General features: G+C 37.2%; 1 protein-coding gene across 14 annotated transcripts in view; it reads right to left on the bottom strand.

The window, feature by feature from the left end:
- Window positions 1–19,216, bottom strand: part of CASK (calcium/calmodulin dependent serine protein kinase) — a 195,396-nt gene that overhangs the window by 2,273 nt on the left and 173,907 nt on the right. For 10 of the 14 annotated variants that reach the window (XM_015301649.4, XM_025145956.3, XM_025145958.3 and 7 more), the window contains 6 exons: window positions 16,656–16,852; window positions 15,312–15,427; window positions 10,828–10,908; window positions 10,656–10,736; window positions 7,175–7,377; window positions 4,281–4,364 (listed from right to left, as the gene is read on the bottom strand). In XM_015301649.4, the coding sequence (XP_015157135.1) occupies window positions 4,281–4,364; window positions 7,175–7,377; window positions 10,656–10,736; window positions 10,828–10,908; window positions 15,312–15,427; window positions 16,656–16,852 (762 nt within the window). The remainder of the gene's footprint in view (window positions 1–4,280; window positions 4,365–7,174; window positions 7,378–10,655; window positions 10,737–10,827; window positions 10,909–15,311; window positions 15,428–16,655; window positions 16,853–19,216) is intronic. The other 4 variants (XM_015301645.4, XM_025145957.3, XM_015301655.4 and 1 more) reach the window with 1 other exon arrangement.

Raw genomic sequence — 19,216 nt, 5'->3', positions numbered from 1 at the left:
TTTCCTGCTTTTAGGAACTTTGAAACAGCCACATGAATTCTTCCCTCCCCACATGTTTGGAGTGAAAATAGGATTAAGCCATGTACGTACAGCATAAATTCCTGCTGTACTAGTATCTATATTATCACCTTACTTGCTCAGTCAACTGGGATGCACTTTACTGAAACAGTTCTAGGCTGTAAGAAAGAGTGTCTATAGCTGGCTTCACAAGAAACTATTCTGGGAATGGAACTGTATCCACTAATAGGAGATACTCTTTCCACGCCTTGCTTTTGTGTGTGTGTGTGAGTTTGTGTTTCGTTTGAACTTCCCAAGCATTTGTAGCTACAGCAACATGTTGCTATGAAATGGTGGCTTTCAGATCCTCTGGGAATAACCTGTGTTGAGACAGTTCTCCTTCCCTAACACCATGAAACCAACCGCTTCCGGAGGGTGCCTTCCGAACCAAGTTACAGTTCTGCTTCTTTCTGAAGCTGCAGCCCCAGATAGGGTGTGAATGTGGCCTCCATTTGACAATCACTTAAGACCTCACTCAAGGTCAGCCAAATACTTCACCCACACACTTCTGTATAGGGCATGGTGCTTTTATGGAGTACCATGCACCTATAGTAAAGCTTAGCACTTCTGTAGAAAAAAATCAGCTGTTCTTTGTGTGTCCTGTGTGCTGTTGTCAATTTCCTTAAAATTTCTTAATTGAGTCTTGACAGTGAAGATCCCAGAATATTCTCAAGAAGAATCATCTCCATCAGGTGTGCTCTCAATAGTGCCAAGGAATAAGATATTTACCAAAATGTTCAGATAGGCGAAGACAGACGAACAAATGGCTACAACTTCATTACTTTCACAGAAGGGAGCACAATGTCTGCCTCTTCTACCATCAGTTCTCACGTAACAGGTACTACATATGGGACCAGTTGCAATGTGCTCATTATCTGGAAGATACTTTTCTTCCCTATCACTAGCATTCAGTCTGCTTTCCTAATCCTATTTCAATCTCCAGCAAACCTGGGACAGAAAGGAGTGAAACATGGCTATCATCCATGGCTTCCCTCACACATGCATAATGGCTGCCAGTGATGTTTTCAGCCTCTTCTATCTCTGTGGGCTTTTTCTTTTTTCTTTTGCCTTAAAAGTACACAGGACAATAGTTATTGACAATAGCCACTTTATGAGTCAAAGCACAGGTTAACAAATTACTTGTATTTCCTCATATGGCTGTGAACAACTTACAAAGAATTTGCCAATCTTGTTCAAAGAGAATAAAATTCCTCAATCTCAATAGAAATTGAGAAAAATTTCTTCAGAAAAATTTATATTTTAGCTATTGGAAAGGAGAAAGAAGTTACACGTTGCTCAATGAATATTTAAATAAAAAGACCGGAGCCTGTTAATTCCTCTTTGCTGCTGAATGGGAAGATAGAGGAACTACTCAGCCGTTCCATGATATGCTCTCTCTTCTCTCTGTTTTACCATACTAATGACATGATTTAAATTTTCTTTGTGATGAGATAGATGGGTACGCTCTGAGATTTCCTATATGATTCAAATAGGTGTTGTGCTTTGAAGAATTGCTTATAATGTAATCCCACATTCAGTAATTAAGCTTAATATTTTGCTTCTTAATTAATTCCCACTGCGTGATCCTTGATTACTGAGGTATTTTATGTGTCCTATACCAAGCTAAAGCATCTCAAGATCATTACCTTTAAGACCAGGTCTTTGATTTTTACCATGATGTTCAGATGAACAGCTCTAATAATAGAAACTTTACTTTCTTGTTTCTTCTTAGCAAATAATTCTAACAGCTATTACGGCACAGATATCTAAAGCCTTCTTTGTATTACATTTTTATCCCAATGGCAAAAAGTAATGTTGAACGTGAACGAGCAAATCTACATTCTAAAACTACTAAAATAATTGGAACTACCTTGTCGGCCCCTAGCTGGTACTTACAGGCAATTTTCTGCACCATTTTGGCAGCTATGTACAATTAGTACGAGTGCAGGAAAATGGAAAAAAAAAAGCAAAGATGAAATTCAAGAAAGCATAAGGGGAAAAAAGGACAGTCATTTACAGAAGTGTTCTCAAAAGACGTATGTAAATAAACAAAGCAGGATAAGAGGATAAGCAGAAAGGGATACTCAGTATGCACATGAAGCTTTCCAAAAGTAAGAATGAATGGGAAATATGAAACACACTCTGGAATCTTGTTTGCTGCCACACAGGCTGCTAATGCACAGACATAACTTGCATCTCTCTCTTCACTCAGCAGAGAAAACCGTGGAAAATAGGACGCTGTGTTTTGGTAAATTCTGTTGCTACTACCATTTCATGTCCCCCTCCCTTTCCTTAAGTTTAACTGATTCATAAATTAGGATACCATTTAAATGTGGCCCCAGTTAAGCAGTTGATATGCCTGAGGATCTCTGTGTGCACAGTGATTTCAGTCACAAGAACTTAAAAAAAAGAAGACACACTCTTAGGGCACGAATGCAAATATTTACAATGCAGTATCTTACTTCTATTCATGTGTCTGAGGCAAAAAATTATATTTCCCCACCACTACTATAAAGGGTACATTTCTATCCTCTTCCCAGTATGCCATGGAGAACATTTTCTGTGACACATTAACTGCCTCGAATCTCTTTGTATTGTATCCTACAGCTAGAAGACTAAAAGGTAAATAGCGCTGGCAAGTGAGTGAGGCAGCAAAAGACCATTTGGGAGCTAAAATACAGAGTAATAGAATGAGGTGATAATTACATAATCCTACAGCATACCTGGTCTAGCACTACAAGTGCAATGATTTACACATCCTAAGAATATATTTTTTTAAAGTGATGCTATGCCATTTGTTTGCACAAAGGCATTCTGTGTAGAATACAAATTTGTAGTGTTCTTGCAAAATCATATTGATTTATAGCATATGCCAACATCAGCAGTTAGACCAACTGTCACCTCACTAGTACTGTTAATTTTCATGTCCTGAGACGGTTCATACAGTTGTGACATTCATCAAGTAATGCCACAAGACACAGTGAAATGATTTATTTCACTGCTGTGGAAGCGAAAAGATCCTTCTTCTCCCTCTCATCTCTTTTCTTGGCTACATGCTTTCACTGTTTGTTCTGGCATTGGTGATTGCCAGAGCCTTTTTGAGCTGCTTGCAAACTGACAAAACCCCAATTTAGAGCAGTGAACAGTAGCTCACTAAAGGATCTGATATGCACTGTGGCCAATGCAGATGGGCAGTACCAGTCCAGAAGCAAATTAGAGAGAACCACTCCCTTCAGCAACAGTGAACTAGGAGAATGCCTCAGCTGCCAGTAAGACTGCAGTTTAAGGCCAGTGTTTATTGCTCTCCACTTACCCTGAAGGATGATTATTTGCATTTAAATATGTTTGTCTTGTTCCTTATTTCCTGCAAGCCTCTAGAGTGATGCTAGTTTCGTATTTGTGATACTGTAATTATATTTCTATTAAAACAGCTGTAGAGACAGAGCTTCTGACTTTATTTTTGTGTGATAAAGGAAGATCTAGGAGGTTTGGAACAGATTCATGCTTAAATCCAATTAATTAAATACCTTAATAATGGAGTTTAAAAAGGCCGAGCAGATCAAGTATTTGTACAAATATTGTCTGTCCTGTTGTCAGATAAAAGCAGAATTGCTCGATAACCTCTTTGAAATCAGTAGCAGCTGTGAAACTCCACATAAACTAAGTAGGAAATTCAGGATGTGTACTTGCACAAATACTTAACATTATTCCACAAGCACATAACCCTTTGGTAAAAGCTTATGTCCAATTCTTAAGAGAATGATTTTTGAAATTAAGAAGCTTATTTCTGATATATATTTGCTGGTCAGAAAAAAATACTACAAGATAAAGGTGGGATGACACTGCAGGTCCATTCTGCAGTTCACGCCAGCTGTAGTCCAGTGCTAGCACTGCAACTCAGAATTGAGTAACTTGTTAACTGAGTAATTTGTGCTAATGATTTGTCACGGATCTGGAAATGAACATTTGGGATAGGGCAGGGAATAAATAAAAGAATATATATATTTAGAATACATCAAGTGGGTCCTTTAAACTTGAAATTCATATTCTGAATTAGAAATATCAGTTATTAAATAATGAATACATCTCAATTGACTTAATAATGCTGCCCTTCAACTGTCTTTCTACCTCTTAAGCTACAGACAAAGAAACTCATATCTGCATCTTTGAATTGCATCCTTAATTTTGTCTCTGATAAGACATTAATGTGTAAGGTGCCGTACCTCATTAATGCCTGGGGTAATCGTAGGTGCAGCAATAAAAACAACAAAAGGAGCAAACTCTGCAGTTCTCAGGACCTTCAACGCCTAGGGTAAAAGAGAAAATAATCTTGAGAAGAATTCCCCAACAGTCAACATCAAAATAGTCACGTAAGCAGAAGATAGAAAATCTTATATCAGCAATTATTTGTTTTTCACTAATCTGGAGTCACAACTTCAGTAATGCAGACACTTAACTTTTTGTGTTATTTTACGTGTTTTGGTACTCAAACAATACATTTATAATTAAAGTATGTGTACATTTCAAGACAATGAAAGCTTTTGCATGCTCAGAGAGGTTCTTCCCATAGCCTGAAAGAGTGCAGAATTCTGTTTACATTCAAAAGGAATGGTTGACACCACGTTTAAAGAAAGAAAGAAAATAAAGTGATGCCATAAATAAGGGAAGAAAAGCAAGCTGTATTCAATATTTATTTATTTATTCTCTGAAGCAAATGAAAATGACAGGTCTTTAAAAAGTTGAGAGCAGCAGTGAGCATAGCATTAACGCAGTAAACACCACACTGCGCACCTGAACTATGCAAAAGATGAGTGTTCTTATCAAAACCTTGGCTTAGTTGTATCTTAGCTGCCGTAAGTGAAACTTTGCTTCAAACTACAGACTGAATAGCAACTAAACATACCTTAGCTCAACTCAAATACGTGGACAAGAAAGTGAGAACGCTAAAGGTCATCAGCTTTCTTTTAAAAAGTAATCCTTCCTTTTTCCCAACCTAATAAGGTTTTAATCGCTGGTGCTGAGCCAGCAGTGTGCCCAGGTGGCCAAGAAGGCCAATGGCATCCTGCCTCGTATCAGGAATGGTGTGGTGAGCAAGACTAGGGAAGTCATCCTGCCCTGTACTCGGCACTGGTGAGGCCGCACCTCAAGTACTGTGCTCAGTTTTGGGCACCTCAGTACAGAAAGGATACTGAGGTGCTGCAGCAGGTCCAAAGATGGGGGACCAAGGCTTGTAAATGGCTTGGAGAATATGCCCTATGAGAAGTGACTGAAGGAACTGGGACTATTTAGTCTGGGGAAAAGGAGGCTGAGAGAGACCTTATTGCTCTCTTCCAATATCTGAAAGGTGCTTACAGTGAGAGCAGGGTTGGTCTCTTCTCACTGCTGACAGGTGACAGGATGAGGGGAAATGGCCTCAAGTTGTGTCAGGGTAAGTTTAGGTTGGATATCAGGAAACACTTCTTTACAGAAAGGGTTGTGAAGCACTGGAATAGGCTCCCCAGGGAGGTGGTTGAGTCACCATCCCTGGATGTGTTTAAGAACCCTTTGGATGGCTCAGGGCCATGATTTAGCGGAGGGTTGTTAGAGTTAGGGTAGTATGGTTGGGTCATGGTTGGACTCAATGATCTTTAAGGTCTCCTCCAACCTGAGCGATTCTGTGATTCTGTGCTTGAAACCCATACATGAGGGCTGCTCTGAAAGCAATGTCTCCTGTTTTATTATGTTGGCTCACAATGTCAGAGGCAGATTTTGGAGGGATGGCAGTAGAGGCTGAACATTCCCAGCAACATTCTGTTACATTCTGTTGCTGTGAGACAGATGGCAGCAGAGGGGTGGTCTGACAAAACCCAGTGGCACTCATTGATGCTTGCTGGACATTTATGGATACCAAATGGTGGCTCTGAGCACAGCAAAGTGGCAGGTGATGCATTTCAGCAGTGGTGACAGTGAAACAAAGACAAGCCATGTTCCAGATGGCCGTACATATTTTTATAAGCGCGGCGTGGAGGCTCTTGTTCATCAATGGTGAAAAAGCAGAGCTAATGCTGGTGAATATGTTGAAAATAAAAGTGGTTTGTGGCTGGGAATTTGCTCTATCAAATAGTGTTATTGTGCTCTTTGTATCTGTTGGAATATCCATGGAAATAAAGAGGAGGCATTACTTTCAGAGTGACCTATGTCCATCAAGCTCTTCAAAATGAAAGAGATGAACCCCATATATGAATGTCATGGAGACTCACATAACTAGGAGTACCAAAGGAAAACAGGCAAGCGTTGTTAAAATAGCTAGTAATAGATCCATGGACATGTTGGCATAAAGGAGCTGAGGCAGATGCACGAGGAAGCTGGTAAAGAAAGAGGCTTGTCCTTTGCTGGCAGAAGCACAGGAAAAGCAGCTGTTACCAAATGTGAATTAGTTGGGCTGTTACTAAATGTAAATACATTCTAATCAAGATTAAAATGGTTTCTGAGGTTTGTACTGCTTCTGAACAATCCAAGTTGAAAAGCTTTATCAAGAGATCTCACTTTTAACAGCTGCTCCATTTAAACTAGCGATAAATGCTCTCCAAAAACTGTTCAGTGCAGGATTCAACTTTTCAGAACAGTACTACATCAGCATTCTATGTGAACTGTGCTAAATCGTTTAGCTGTTTCTAGTCTTAAACGAATTTTTGAATCAAAGAAGAAAGTAGTGACAAAAATAAATAGTTAACACTGGTCACAGTTTTAATTTCTTTCCTCCCATTTCTTTTGATCTGCATCTATGATATAAACATCACTTTTGTCCACATTCATGTAGCTCCACTCAACAAAATATAAGTACATCACTGTGAATTAGAAGTCACGTTACACAGATGCTTCAAAGGAAATATACCCGATTTTTTCACTGAAGATTTTATATAATGAACGAACAAATTTTTGTTTCTTGAGAGCCTTATTTTCTGTCCTTTCCTCTTTTGAAAAGTATAATACTGTAACACAGAAAGGAGTTTCTAAAATAATGACACTGATCTGGTCATATCTGGTCTTATCTAGTATACAATCGTCAATGAAAATAATAATATAATGTTGAAGAATTTGTGATAAGTCCCACTTTCATCTACTTCTAATAAGTTACCTGAGGTTCTACATCAAGTATTGCAATTAGTCCCTGCTCATGGATCTTCCGTATTGTTTCCAGTTTTGTCCCATACATTGCATCCTCATGGCTGCCATATTCCAAATATTCATTGTTTGATATATCCTGCATCATTTGGTCATGCGATACAAAGTAGTAATTTTTTCCATTTTCTTCATCTTTCTTTGGAGGTCGGGTTGTGTCTGAAAATAAAATGTATTTTTAATGCAAAAGCAGATCATATTTGCAAAAGCAAATGCAAAAGGCTTACATATGGCATATCGATTGGTTTATCAATATTTATTCACCGAATGATATAGCCTGCTAATTCATATGTAGAACAGTGAAGTGTGAGCTGAGGGGAGTCAGAGTAACAAGGTCTAGGAAAAGTGGAAGGCTGAGGGATGTGTTGGGGAAAGCAGGGGACTAAGGGATGTGGAAAAGATTAAAAAAAAAAGTAAAGAAGAACAGAAGGTTTTAATTAACCTTTCTTTGGTGAAGAAGGTAATATTCTATTAGTTACTGTCAAGAGCAAACAAACTTTTCTTCTACAGTTTGTTCTTCATCTTTGATTGATAGGCCTGATCTCACTGCTCCTACAGTTTCTAAACCATTCCCTTAAAATCCCCTAGGCTGTAGGGCCCCTTTTTACCCCAGAGGCCAATACTAGGTCCAATCCTGTTTCTTTAATGATCTGGACGATGGGGCAGAGTGCACCCTCACCAAGTGGGATATGACACAAAACTAGGAAGAGTGGGTGATAGGACAGTCAGTCATGCTGCCATCCAGAGGGATCTCAACAGGCTGGAAAAAGTTGAACATGAACCATTGATGTGCCCCTGCTGCTAAAAAGTCTAACAGTATCCTGGATTGCATTAGGCAAAATATCGACAGCAAATGCAGGGAGGTGAACCCTCTCCTATAACTGAGCATTGGTGGGGCCACACGAGTGCTGAGTCCACCTCTGGGCTTCCCCAGGACAAGAGAGGTGAAAGGTCACCACAGGACTGCAGCATCTCTCCTCGGAGGGAAGGCTCAGAGAGCTGGAACGAGAAGAGAAGGCTCAGGGGGTTCTCATCAGTGAGTACAAATATCTAAGGGAAGGTGTTAAAAACACACAGCCATTTTTTTTTTCCCACTGGTGCCCAGGGCCAGTACAAGAGGAACAAACTGGAACACGGGAGGCTCCATCTGGTCATCGGGAAGCACTTAATTACAGTGTAGGTGACGAAGCACTGGCACGGCTTGCCCAGAAAGTTTGTGGAGTCTCTTCCTTGGAGGTCTGTCTGGACGTGGGCCTGGGCACCTTGCTCTGGATGTCCCTGCTGGAGCAGGGGTTGAAACACATGACCTCCACATATAGGGACCTCAACCATTCTGTGATTCTGTAGGCCATCTGCTTCTCTTTTCCCCACGGGCACACTTACATTCACTTATCTCTACTTCTAATATTCTCTGACAAACTGATTTACTTTCAGTTTTCCACTCATGTTTATGTTGGTAATACTACATCTGAAACACCACATCTCTTTGCAATCTAATCTCATATGATCCAACCTTATCATAATTTCCAAGTATTAAAAAGATTGAATTCGTTTTTCATTTTTAAACATGTCTATTACTATTCTGAGGATTACTTAACAATTTATTTTACTAGTAGTTTTTTCTGAAGTTGAAAATCAGTATTATAGATTAGATTTATTTTAAGGAATTCAAGACAAATGGACTATACAAAACCTATAATGTCACTATTCTACTTACTGCTGTCATAGGTCTACTAGAACTTACATGCTCTCCTATTTTCTTCTTCAATTGTCTACATTTGTTAAAACATTTTTTTAAAACACTTTTTTTATGTGGTTTTCTTCAGAGTGTGAAAGTATAAAAAGCACGTGAAGGCCTAACTACTTGTGGTCAAGACAGATAAAAGCTATCTAAACAACGACTGACTTTTCAAATATATTGCTTCTTCAAACCTATGTGGTAAGAGATGTATGGCCTACTAATCCTTAAACCACCAGCGTGTGAAATGACTTTTTGACCTTTAAGATCAAGTTTTCAGTAGCTAGATAATTTTTCCGTAATACATGCTGCTAAATACTACATACAACTTACAGCCCACCTCAGGAGTTACCTACCCTTACCACGATTTTTCAAAAGAATGAAGAAAATGCAGTAAAAATCTGTCCCTGAGAGTTGAAGAGAATGAATTCAATTACCCACAGACATCTGAAATGCAGGTGAGGTCCCCATAATACTTAAAGTGTGTGATGTGTTTTACATGATTTATTTAATAAAATAAAGGATTAATTTAGGTCCCTAAACACAAGCATAAAGTACTATATTAAATATCCTAAATGTGCCTTAAACTTGATGCATCCATTCAGTCCCATCAAGTATGACACAGGAGCTAACACAGATGACGGCTCTTCTGAAGTGGGGCTGAAGGTTAAATGATGTCTAGAACAGTTATCTAAACATTAGAATGATGCTGACTGTACCCTGATTTGCAGCTAGTTTCTTCAGTGTTCTTATATAATCAGTGAAACAATTTAAATGCTTCCACAGAGTAGGAACCTAATGCAGGTAATCCAAGCTATGGCCTTCATAGCATATGTGAGTCCATTTTATAAATGAATTTGAAGACAAAGCAAGTATTTCAGCTTCTGCCTCCCCAGACCGATACGCATAGTACTTGAGAGAGCCCGGGTGAAAGGTAAATTGTAAAACATTTATTACTCTTTGCTTTAGATCTTTGTAATGGAATACACATTTCCTGATTTCCTATAGTTTCTGAAGTCAGCCTGAAACAAGAGTGGGCAGATTTAGCTGCTGGATGGGCTTGTTTTAGAATGCCTAGGCTTGAGGAAAAAAGGCTGCATCTCCAACAAATAATGTAGTAGAATATACAGTTCCTGCCGTGGGACTGGCTGAGACTGCTGTGAAGGAAAAATGCCCCTGTGCTCTTGGTAACAACCCATTTGGCGAGCTGTGAAGTTAACCGTATTTTCTTATTGTCATCTCTGGGAACTTGGGAGTTATTTTAATATAATAACAGCACTCAATGCTAGGCTGTGAAAATTAATTTAAGACACTTAGATAAGGTACACCTTAAAGCTTTCCTCTAAATCTCGTTTATCTTCCTTCTCATTGGAATTACACACAGTTTTTAGCCTCATGGCTGTTTCAGTATTAACTCAACTGTAAATGTTAAATTAACACAGGAAAATGAACAATGTTTTTGTCTTCTTTCTTAATAAATTCTGTGAATATTAAGAAACATTCAGTACAGAAATAGTGTTACTTACTACACACTTTCCTCTGAAAAAAGAAAACAAGAAATATCCCCAGTCCTTTCACAACTCACTCTTCCTTAATAGAAGGTTCATCTCAGTAAAACTGAAAATGTGTATTACTACAATGGGACTGCAGTCAAGGACGCTACATACAATTTTGCACTACATCGAACATTGCTACTTACGAGGAATGGGGTAAGCAAATCTGTCCGGGTGTTTTGTGATGAGTGTGTTTTTTATGTGTCGTCTTCCAACACCATGTGCACCTGATCCACAACACAAAAATCATTTATTAGTTTTCCACCACAAGGGGTTAAAAATCATGCTGTTATGTTCGGAATAATAACTCAAAATTACCTAGTAAGACTAGTGTTTTCCTTTTGAATGCTGGCAGTTTTACTACTTCTTCATATGTGACGAGATCTAATTGATCAAACACTAAAACACAAAAGAAACCCCCAGAGGGATAAGAAAAAAAGGCATATTAAGGATGATAATTAATTGTGCTACAAATTGACATTTTAGCAAGTGTTAGATTCACAATACAAAGCAATATGTTATGGAAAATAAAACCATTTCATTATGTAATTTTAAGAAAAGTGTCCATTAAGAAAACTGTTAAAAAGCAATAACACAGCTACTGAAATGCTCAGGAAAATTTGCATGTCCTTTCATGCAGTATTCAGCAGACCACAAAAATCAGCTAAAATGGCATGCTATTCACACTTGCATTCCTAAGAAGTAGCACTACTAAAGAAAATCTGTAGACAGTGACCAACATGAATGCACTATGAGAACATCTATTTACACTGAAGATAGGGATACTTTCATATTCATGTTTAACAAGATCTTTGAGTAATCATGATTTTTAAGGGTTAATTCTTTGTGCTATTTCTTCTTCAAAACAACTACCACATTATTTGTAATTAGAGTTCTCTTTGAACACAGGTGCTAGTTGAATTGACATGCTTTTAACACTTTTGATAGAACAAAAAAGTTTAACAAAAAGTGATGACATTACATAAAAGAACCTCCACCATATTTAGGGAAAAATTGTAAAAGTATTATTTCAGAAATGATTTCAACTGCAGCGAATGAACACCGTCATGCCCATCAACCTATTGTGAATTGCCAAGATATGTAATGATTGACAAATCAAGTTTTGTTCATAAAAACAACTTCTTACTTTGCCCAACAAGATCTGTGGTTGTTTTTGCAGAATTTTGATTAAAAAAAAAAAAAAAAAAAAAAAAAAAAGAAGAAAGCCAGGAGGCAGTTGATTGTATTTTTAAAGATTAGAGCAATCAGAAGTTAGGAATAGAATAACTTGCAAGAGTTTACAGTTCTGTACTTGAATGCACTGTAAACAGAAGAGAGAGACTGCATCTTGAGTATAACATTTTTGAGTATTTCCAAGTCCCAAGGCGGTATATTCACTTGAACTACATCCTGTCCATCTTTTTTTTTTTTTTTAAATTTAAATTTTTAAGCAAAAATCTGGATATGTTCCTCAACTTCTCCTCATGGTCCAAAACCCCTACGGTAAGTAGGCAGGGGTAGGAGACTGTATTTGCTTGCTCCAGTTGTCACCAACTTCCAAGGTCTGGAGACATTCTGACTGTAGAGCCTACCAGAAAGCACGTGTTTTGTACTAAAGTCAAAGCAACAAAGGGTTTACTTAATACATTTCTTTTTATAGGGCAGATGCTAAATTCAATGGCACTGTTTCTACCCCAGAAAAAAACACAATTACTTTAATTTAGTCGAACTACAAATTAGTCAATTGACATACTTGACTCTTTAAGGACTTGAAAAGATATGCATTTGAAAACTTAGTTCCTTTGAAGCATTTTGCACTTCATGATGAAGAAAAACCTCTTTCAACCTTTCCCCAAATATTACAAGATAGAACAAACAAGAAGTTAGTCATATTTTTCTTCCTTTCCACAAACTACAAATATGGAATTCTTCATTTTTGCAACTTCGCACTAAATTAACTACATTCATTTCATAGCAGAAAGATATAAAGATCTACAACGTGTTAAACACTGTTAGCATTCTAACCATCCTAGTTTTACCATTCTAACTATCTACTGGGAAAGGTGTCTTCTCCCATAAAAAAAAATTAATCCTTTATTTTCTTCTTGAACAAAACCATGTTATGTTAGATACAAACAACAGGAGCAAACAACATAAATGGTACATATTAATGCAAATTCATCACAAATTAGTAGCATGAAGATATGTCTCAGTCTACATGGAGTTACCTAATGATTGTGGGGTTTTCAAGCACAAAAGAAAATGAATATTTTTGAAATATACACAAGATATGAGGAATACGGGATACATTTAAAGACTGAACTTGTAATGCTCCTGTTACTAGCTAATAGAGAAAAGGAGTTCTTGAAAGGAAACAGTAAGAAGCAAATAAAGAGGCATTGTCACTTGACAGGTTACTTACATGCACAGAGGCCATTGGGAGTAAGACAGCATGAAAAATGTACAGGGGTCATTGAGATATGGCTTGTAATATATTAGTAAAATAAAAAGTATATGCACAAAATAAACTTTACCATGCAGTAGTCTAAACACGAGGCAAATAAATCACATTAAGAAATGATAAACATATTCTATAAAAGCTTGGCAATTTTCTACATTATGCATAATATGACGCATAGTCCTAGTATGTTCTGAAGAGTGTTCTTTTATGAAGTCCTGCAATAACATTTCAGAAAAAAATTTAAAAAATGTAAATATCACTGCAGAATATCTCTAAAGATAATCTCTGGAGCATTTACAGAAATGCCAATGAATCTTAAAATTATTTTTTGTTTCTGTCCATTTTGGTTCCAAACAGATTTTACAATGATAAGAGGTATGATCAAGAAGATATCTCTTATAGGACATGCTATTCTATTATCAAGTATGGAGGAAAGAAAAATTGGATGATGTATTTTTCTTATAAAGGAGAATATACTTGCTGAAGAAGATATGTTTTTAATTCTGAAACACACGCACTGAAAATCTGCAAAAAGTAATGTTGCAGTATTTCTGACTAACAATACCATATGTGATATTCTAGAGAAGGTAAATTCACTACTAAGTTCATTAAACTTAATAAATTCACAGAAGCATCACATCATTTCAGCGATCCTCTTAATATCTACATACTTCTTAGTTCCCTGGAATGTTATCGGCATCAGCTTTAGTAGCTGAAGGATACAATGACCAATAAATGTTGCTAAGTGAAATATTAATCCCAGTTTGTCCTTTAACTTTTTGACTTCTTGGGGGGAAGGGCAAATGTCATATTGTTATTTTGAAAAGAATGTTTTTTAATGATTATGACTGCTCCAAATGTTCACGTTTCTATTTTTTGGCAAACTGACAAAAAGTTTCCAAAAGCACTACCATGGGCAAGCACTAAGGCCATCAAATCATGCAATCAAATGTCTGTCAGCCTTCTCCAAAATGACCCCCCCTCTCATCAAGATAGTTATGTCTATATTACCCTCCTTGGATGAGAATTTAATTGATACGAAGTCTTCAGGAACAAAATTAGCTCAATGTATTGTCTGCTCCTACCCTGGACATACTCATTCCTTTGCAGCACGCCATGTGTAGTCACATGGACATTATTAACTACGTAGTTGCAGCTGTGAACTGTACTATGAAATTTGTCTGTTCTAAAGAAAAAGTGTATTTTGTTGGGTTGTTCTTCAGCTAGTCCAGTTAACAGCATGACCATGCAAAGTTATACTGGCACAACTGAAGGGAGTAGCATGCTGTGGAATGTACGTTGGGAGCAAGTGGTAAAAATTTAAAGTGAGTATTGTCAAAGAGTATAGGTGATAAGATCCAGTTCATTCGCAATGGTTTCTAATAACGTCATAATTAGTAAAACATGGTTTAGTGTTACTGCAGTGAAGTGGAAACATTAAAACAACCACAATGGGAAGCCAGCAAAATAAAGTAAACCAGTTAAGCTTTCCATCTCTACTTCCCTCATTAATTAAATATTTAGAGACAAAGCAAAACAGGTTTCAGAATAACAGGTAATTTTATATTTGACTGTGAATGTCTAAAATGTAACTGTGAATCAAGAGTATATATGATAATTATTGTTCTTTGACTTTCCTAAATTTTATTTTCAAGTAACTCTTAATGTAAGTTCCATACTACAGAAATATTATGAGCTCTGATTCTACACACAAATTGTACAGATAAAGAGAAATGTGAGAATACAGATTTGTATCTCTTTCAGAACAACTCAATTTTTCAGCAGTCTAGATAGAAATTCAAAAATCAGGATTCAGGCAGAAGTCACTGCAAGACTCCCAGTTTGTCAGATTTGTTAGCTGTAAAATAACAGTCCAACTACACAATGACTCTTATGCTTGCAGCTGTAAGGGTTCAAGAAAAATGTCCTTTCATGATGTTTTCACTATAAACACACACCAACAAGAATGCTAATGAAAAGTGTTCTGTAGTGCACAGTACAGTATCTGATTGTAAAATTCATATCTAGTACTTGTTTAAACATAAAAACAAAACAAAACAAAAAACCCATAAAATCATTGTAGGATATATGATGATGCACTTGTTTTGTTGCAGCACGCTTCTAATTGCTTCTAACTGCTTCAGCATGCTTCTAGCTGCCTCAGCTGTATAGTCTAAGCAGCAGAGTACAAGCAGAGTGTTGTTGGCATAATTAAAATTTATTTTCCATTTTTGAAAGTCACTGATTAGGTTAATAGTGCCAGCTGAACACTTAATGGCAAGGTTTTGACTGTAAAGATTTTAACCTCTTAAATATACTTGCTTTTTTTTTTTTTCCATACCTGCATTGTGCTTTGCCAAATATTTATCTTTGTACTGCTTTTTTTTCTTTCCAAACCAAGTACAGCTGGCCTGTTGTTCCTGTTTGGTCTTCTCCATGGCAATACAAGCAACCCGCCTGGCATATGGAGTAGAAAAAATAAAAGTTGTAACAACTGTATTTTAAAAATGTCATGCACGATGATTTAGAAAAATAAGGCTGTTTAATAGCGTAAGAGTACAGTAAGACTCTTCCAAACTTTTTTTTTGATGACTTAAATGCACTTATATACTGATATATTTTGATATAAATAATATTCGTAATAGTTGATCATAAAAGCTCACATATCACTGGAATGTGGGAAGAAGGGTAGCTACTAAAATGACTGTAAACCAGCGCAGTAGACTAGACTGGAAGAGCAAAATTTGGAAGGGCTGCTGTGTTATAAAGCTCAAGGCAAATGTGTTGTGTTGAGGAAATGTCTTGAGGTTGACCTTCAGGATGAAGTATTGCATATATTCCTATTCCAGTGTACAACTGTCTCCCACATGTTAGGGCTTGCAAGAGATGCAATGAAATGGCTACCTACCTCTGTTTTTATTGCAGCAGAATTTCCCTTACACAGCAGAGGTGGTACAGGTGCTGTTAAACCCTTTACAGTACACCAATTCTTTACGTAGCAAATCTTGCGTGAAACATTTTGGGCTAGATTTTACACACCAATAAATTTCCCTGAGTTGTGGTCCTAACATTAATGCTCCAGGACTTACTTGCCAGAGCTTGTGCTGATATATTTAAAACATTTGCTAAATAGCTTCTGCAAGGGGTTGTTTAAATGCTCTGCATTGCTTTTGTGGAACTGGGCACCACTGCTGTTCACTTCATCTGTTCTTTGTAAGTTTCTGCACTGTGGTTTCTTTCTACTCTTTGGTTTTCACATGGAAAAGGGAAAGGGGAGAAAAACCTCAAACCCCTTGAATGCTTGACTGTTAGCTACAACCTTAATCCAGCACCACTGGTACTTAAGTAGCACCAATGACAAGCGTTTAGAACCTGAAGGGGAAACAGATTTGCTCTGCTTATATAAATGATTTGTATGTAGCCTTCAGTTCTAGTTTCCCAAAGTGTATCAGAAAGCAAAGTAATGTTTATAAAGCAGGTATAAACATATGATATTACATGCAACTCTTACTGTTATGCAGATGTGAGAAAAAAAAATCAACATCACAGAAACTGAGGCAACATAGACTTTTTTTTTTTTAAAAAGGAAAGATTACACCAAAATTAGTTATATAACAATGACAAGCACGAAGGACAAAAATACAAGCAAAACTAGATTCTTTTTAATAGAAAACATAAGTCATACCATTCTTGAAGTTCAGGAGAAGGAATAAGACCTGCAGTACCGTTTTTGGAGTTCTCCAGTTTACCCTGCCACCAGTTGTGATCGTCTTTGCTAATGATTTGGATAATATCACCAACTCGGAATCTGATGCCAGCTTCTTTGCAAGGAATGAGGTCATCCTTTGCTGGATCATATTCAAATTGTGCTCTTACATATATCTACAAAGGAGAGTTTATAAAAGATGCTGCCATATTATTACTGGTGCAGTATTAAGAGAAGTAGGTGACAATTGGTGCATGTAGCTATGTACACTGTTTGCAACAAGCAAGGGAAGAAACAGAAGGGCAAAAGCATAAGTGATAGTTGAAAATGAAGCAAAAAAAAAAAAAAAAAAAAAACCAGCCAACAATGGAGACGTATGATGTTATTCTGCAAGCTCATGTCTTCTATGTACTGTAAAATTCGAACAGCAAAAATAAAAGTGCTTTTGAAGACTTTATGCAGATTTGTAATAAATGGATAGGGTCCCTCAACTCAATATTAATTACTGTGAATAATTTTAGACCGAAAGCCAGCAGCTTGTAACTTGAATTGTGCTGCAATTTCGAACTGAAGTTCCAAGATATGTTTTAAAATGTTCATGATGAGAAATATTATTGGATAGTACAAAGGATTTAGGCTACATTATTGATCATTAGGTATTTATACTGAAAAATTAGTACCACATTTTCTAGACTAAATAGGAATCTAGTGTTGGGCCTATCACATTTAGTAACTTGGGTGGAATCTGGGAATTCTCTATACAGGGATTTCAGTAAAAGTCTAGTCCCATATAAATCACAGAATCATAGAATCTTTTGCGTTTGAAGAGATGCCTTAAAGATGCCTTAAATGGCCTTAAAGGCCATTTAGTACAACTCCCCTGCAATGAACAGAGGCACCTACAGCTACATCAGGTTGCTCAGAGCCTCATCCAGTCTGACTTTGGATGTCTCCAAGGATGAAGCATCCAGTACATCTCTGGGCAACCTGTGCAAGTGTCTTGCCACCCTTACTGTAAACAAACTTCTTCCTTATGTCCAATCTAAATCTCCCTTCTCTCAGACTCTCAGGTCTCCTAGGAGCCTTCAATTTTCCAGGCTGAACAGCCCAAGCTCTCTCAGCCTGTCCTAGTAGCGGAGGTGTTCCATCCCTTGGGCATTTTTGTGGCCCTCTTCTGGGTGTACTCTAACAAGTCCACATCGCTCCTGTACCGTCACGCTGGAATGGGTTATTCTCTAAGGAATATTAACAGAAGAAATTTGAACTTTAACTTCACATTTTAAAATAATATACAAATCCCTGCTTTGTGTGTTAGTGAGGTCTCAACCACTGAAAAATTATAGACCTAATGCATCTGAAGATCTTAAAATCAGAATTAACATCATGCCCAAAATAGGTGATTGGATAATTTCTACACCTCAAGAACAAACATCACCCTATAGGGACTCCGGAAGTCATGTACTCTACTGCTGATTTTCTTATTAAATTAGAAGAAGATAGTTATAAATTGCAACGTAATATCCTTCATTTAAACTGCAACACTTTTAAATCTTTGCTCGGAAATCTGCAGCTATGGAACTACACGCAGCACTCAAAAAAGTTAATTTCTATAGTAATCTAGTCTGCTACCCAACACATATTGACTTACGATGACCAGTCGCTACCATAGTGCACCTGAATTTTTATATGTTTAGAGAGCACCTGATAGTAACATTAGCACACAACTCCACTTCTAATGTTTCCAATCTGACCTTTATTACACTGTGTATTGAGTGTGTGACTTTAGATCAGCAACCCAAGCTCTTATCTTCCACAAGAAAAAAATGGATATTTTAAAACAAAGTTCTCTTAGTTACTGGCTTTCCATGAAGTCATCAGTACTGAACTACTTCCTTGCTTAACCTCAACCTAATCTAATATAGGTCTAAAAAAGTGACCAGCATTTTTACTGTGTGGAAACTTTCCCCTGCTTTTCAATTTCCTGCTGCAGTTTGAGCCATTATCTACTAAATCGCCATCCAAAGACAATACTGGTTGCTCAAGAAACATCACACACTTCCTTATTTATATCAGTGTATCTGTTATCCTAGCCCTTGCTATATCAAGGAAGACAAACTACCAGAGAAACAGCAGCATTCCCTCTGGAGCAGAGGGAAAAGAAACTTGAAGAAAAGGCTAGCTATGAATAGTACAAGTATGAGGGACAACACTATTTTGGTTTGAACAAACTCTCCTCTCCTGGGAAAACTACCTAATGAGAGGAAGAACAAAACCTCACATTACAGCTTGAAAGGTCCTCCAAGGAGCTTTTCCTGCATTCAGGCAGCCTGAAAGAAGACAGCTGAAAGCTGAAAGAACCACATAGCTGTAAGCTTTAAAAATAGGAAATGAAGTGTGAAAAATAAATTCTTGCAGTAAGTATTCCAGTTAACATAACTAGAAAATCATACAAAAAGATTCTCAAAGACAAGAGCTTATGGGGTCCATTGACTCTTCTGAATCAAACTACAATAAAAAATATTACATAAGTAAGAGGTTGA

The sequence above is a fragment of the Gallus gallus genome, chromosome 1, assembly GCF_016699485.2.
Source record: "Gallus gallus isolate bGalGal1 chromosome 1, bGalGal1.mat.broiler.GRCg7b, whole genome shotgun sequence".
Taxonomy (NCBI): Eukaryota; Metazoa; Chordata; class Aves; order Galliformes; family Phasianidae; genus Gallus; species Gallus gallus.
Note: the sequence above shows the minus strand (reverse complement) of the source record. Positions and strands in the feature narration are given on the sequence as shown.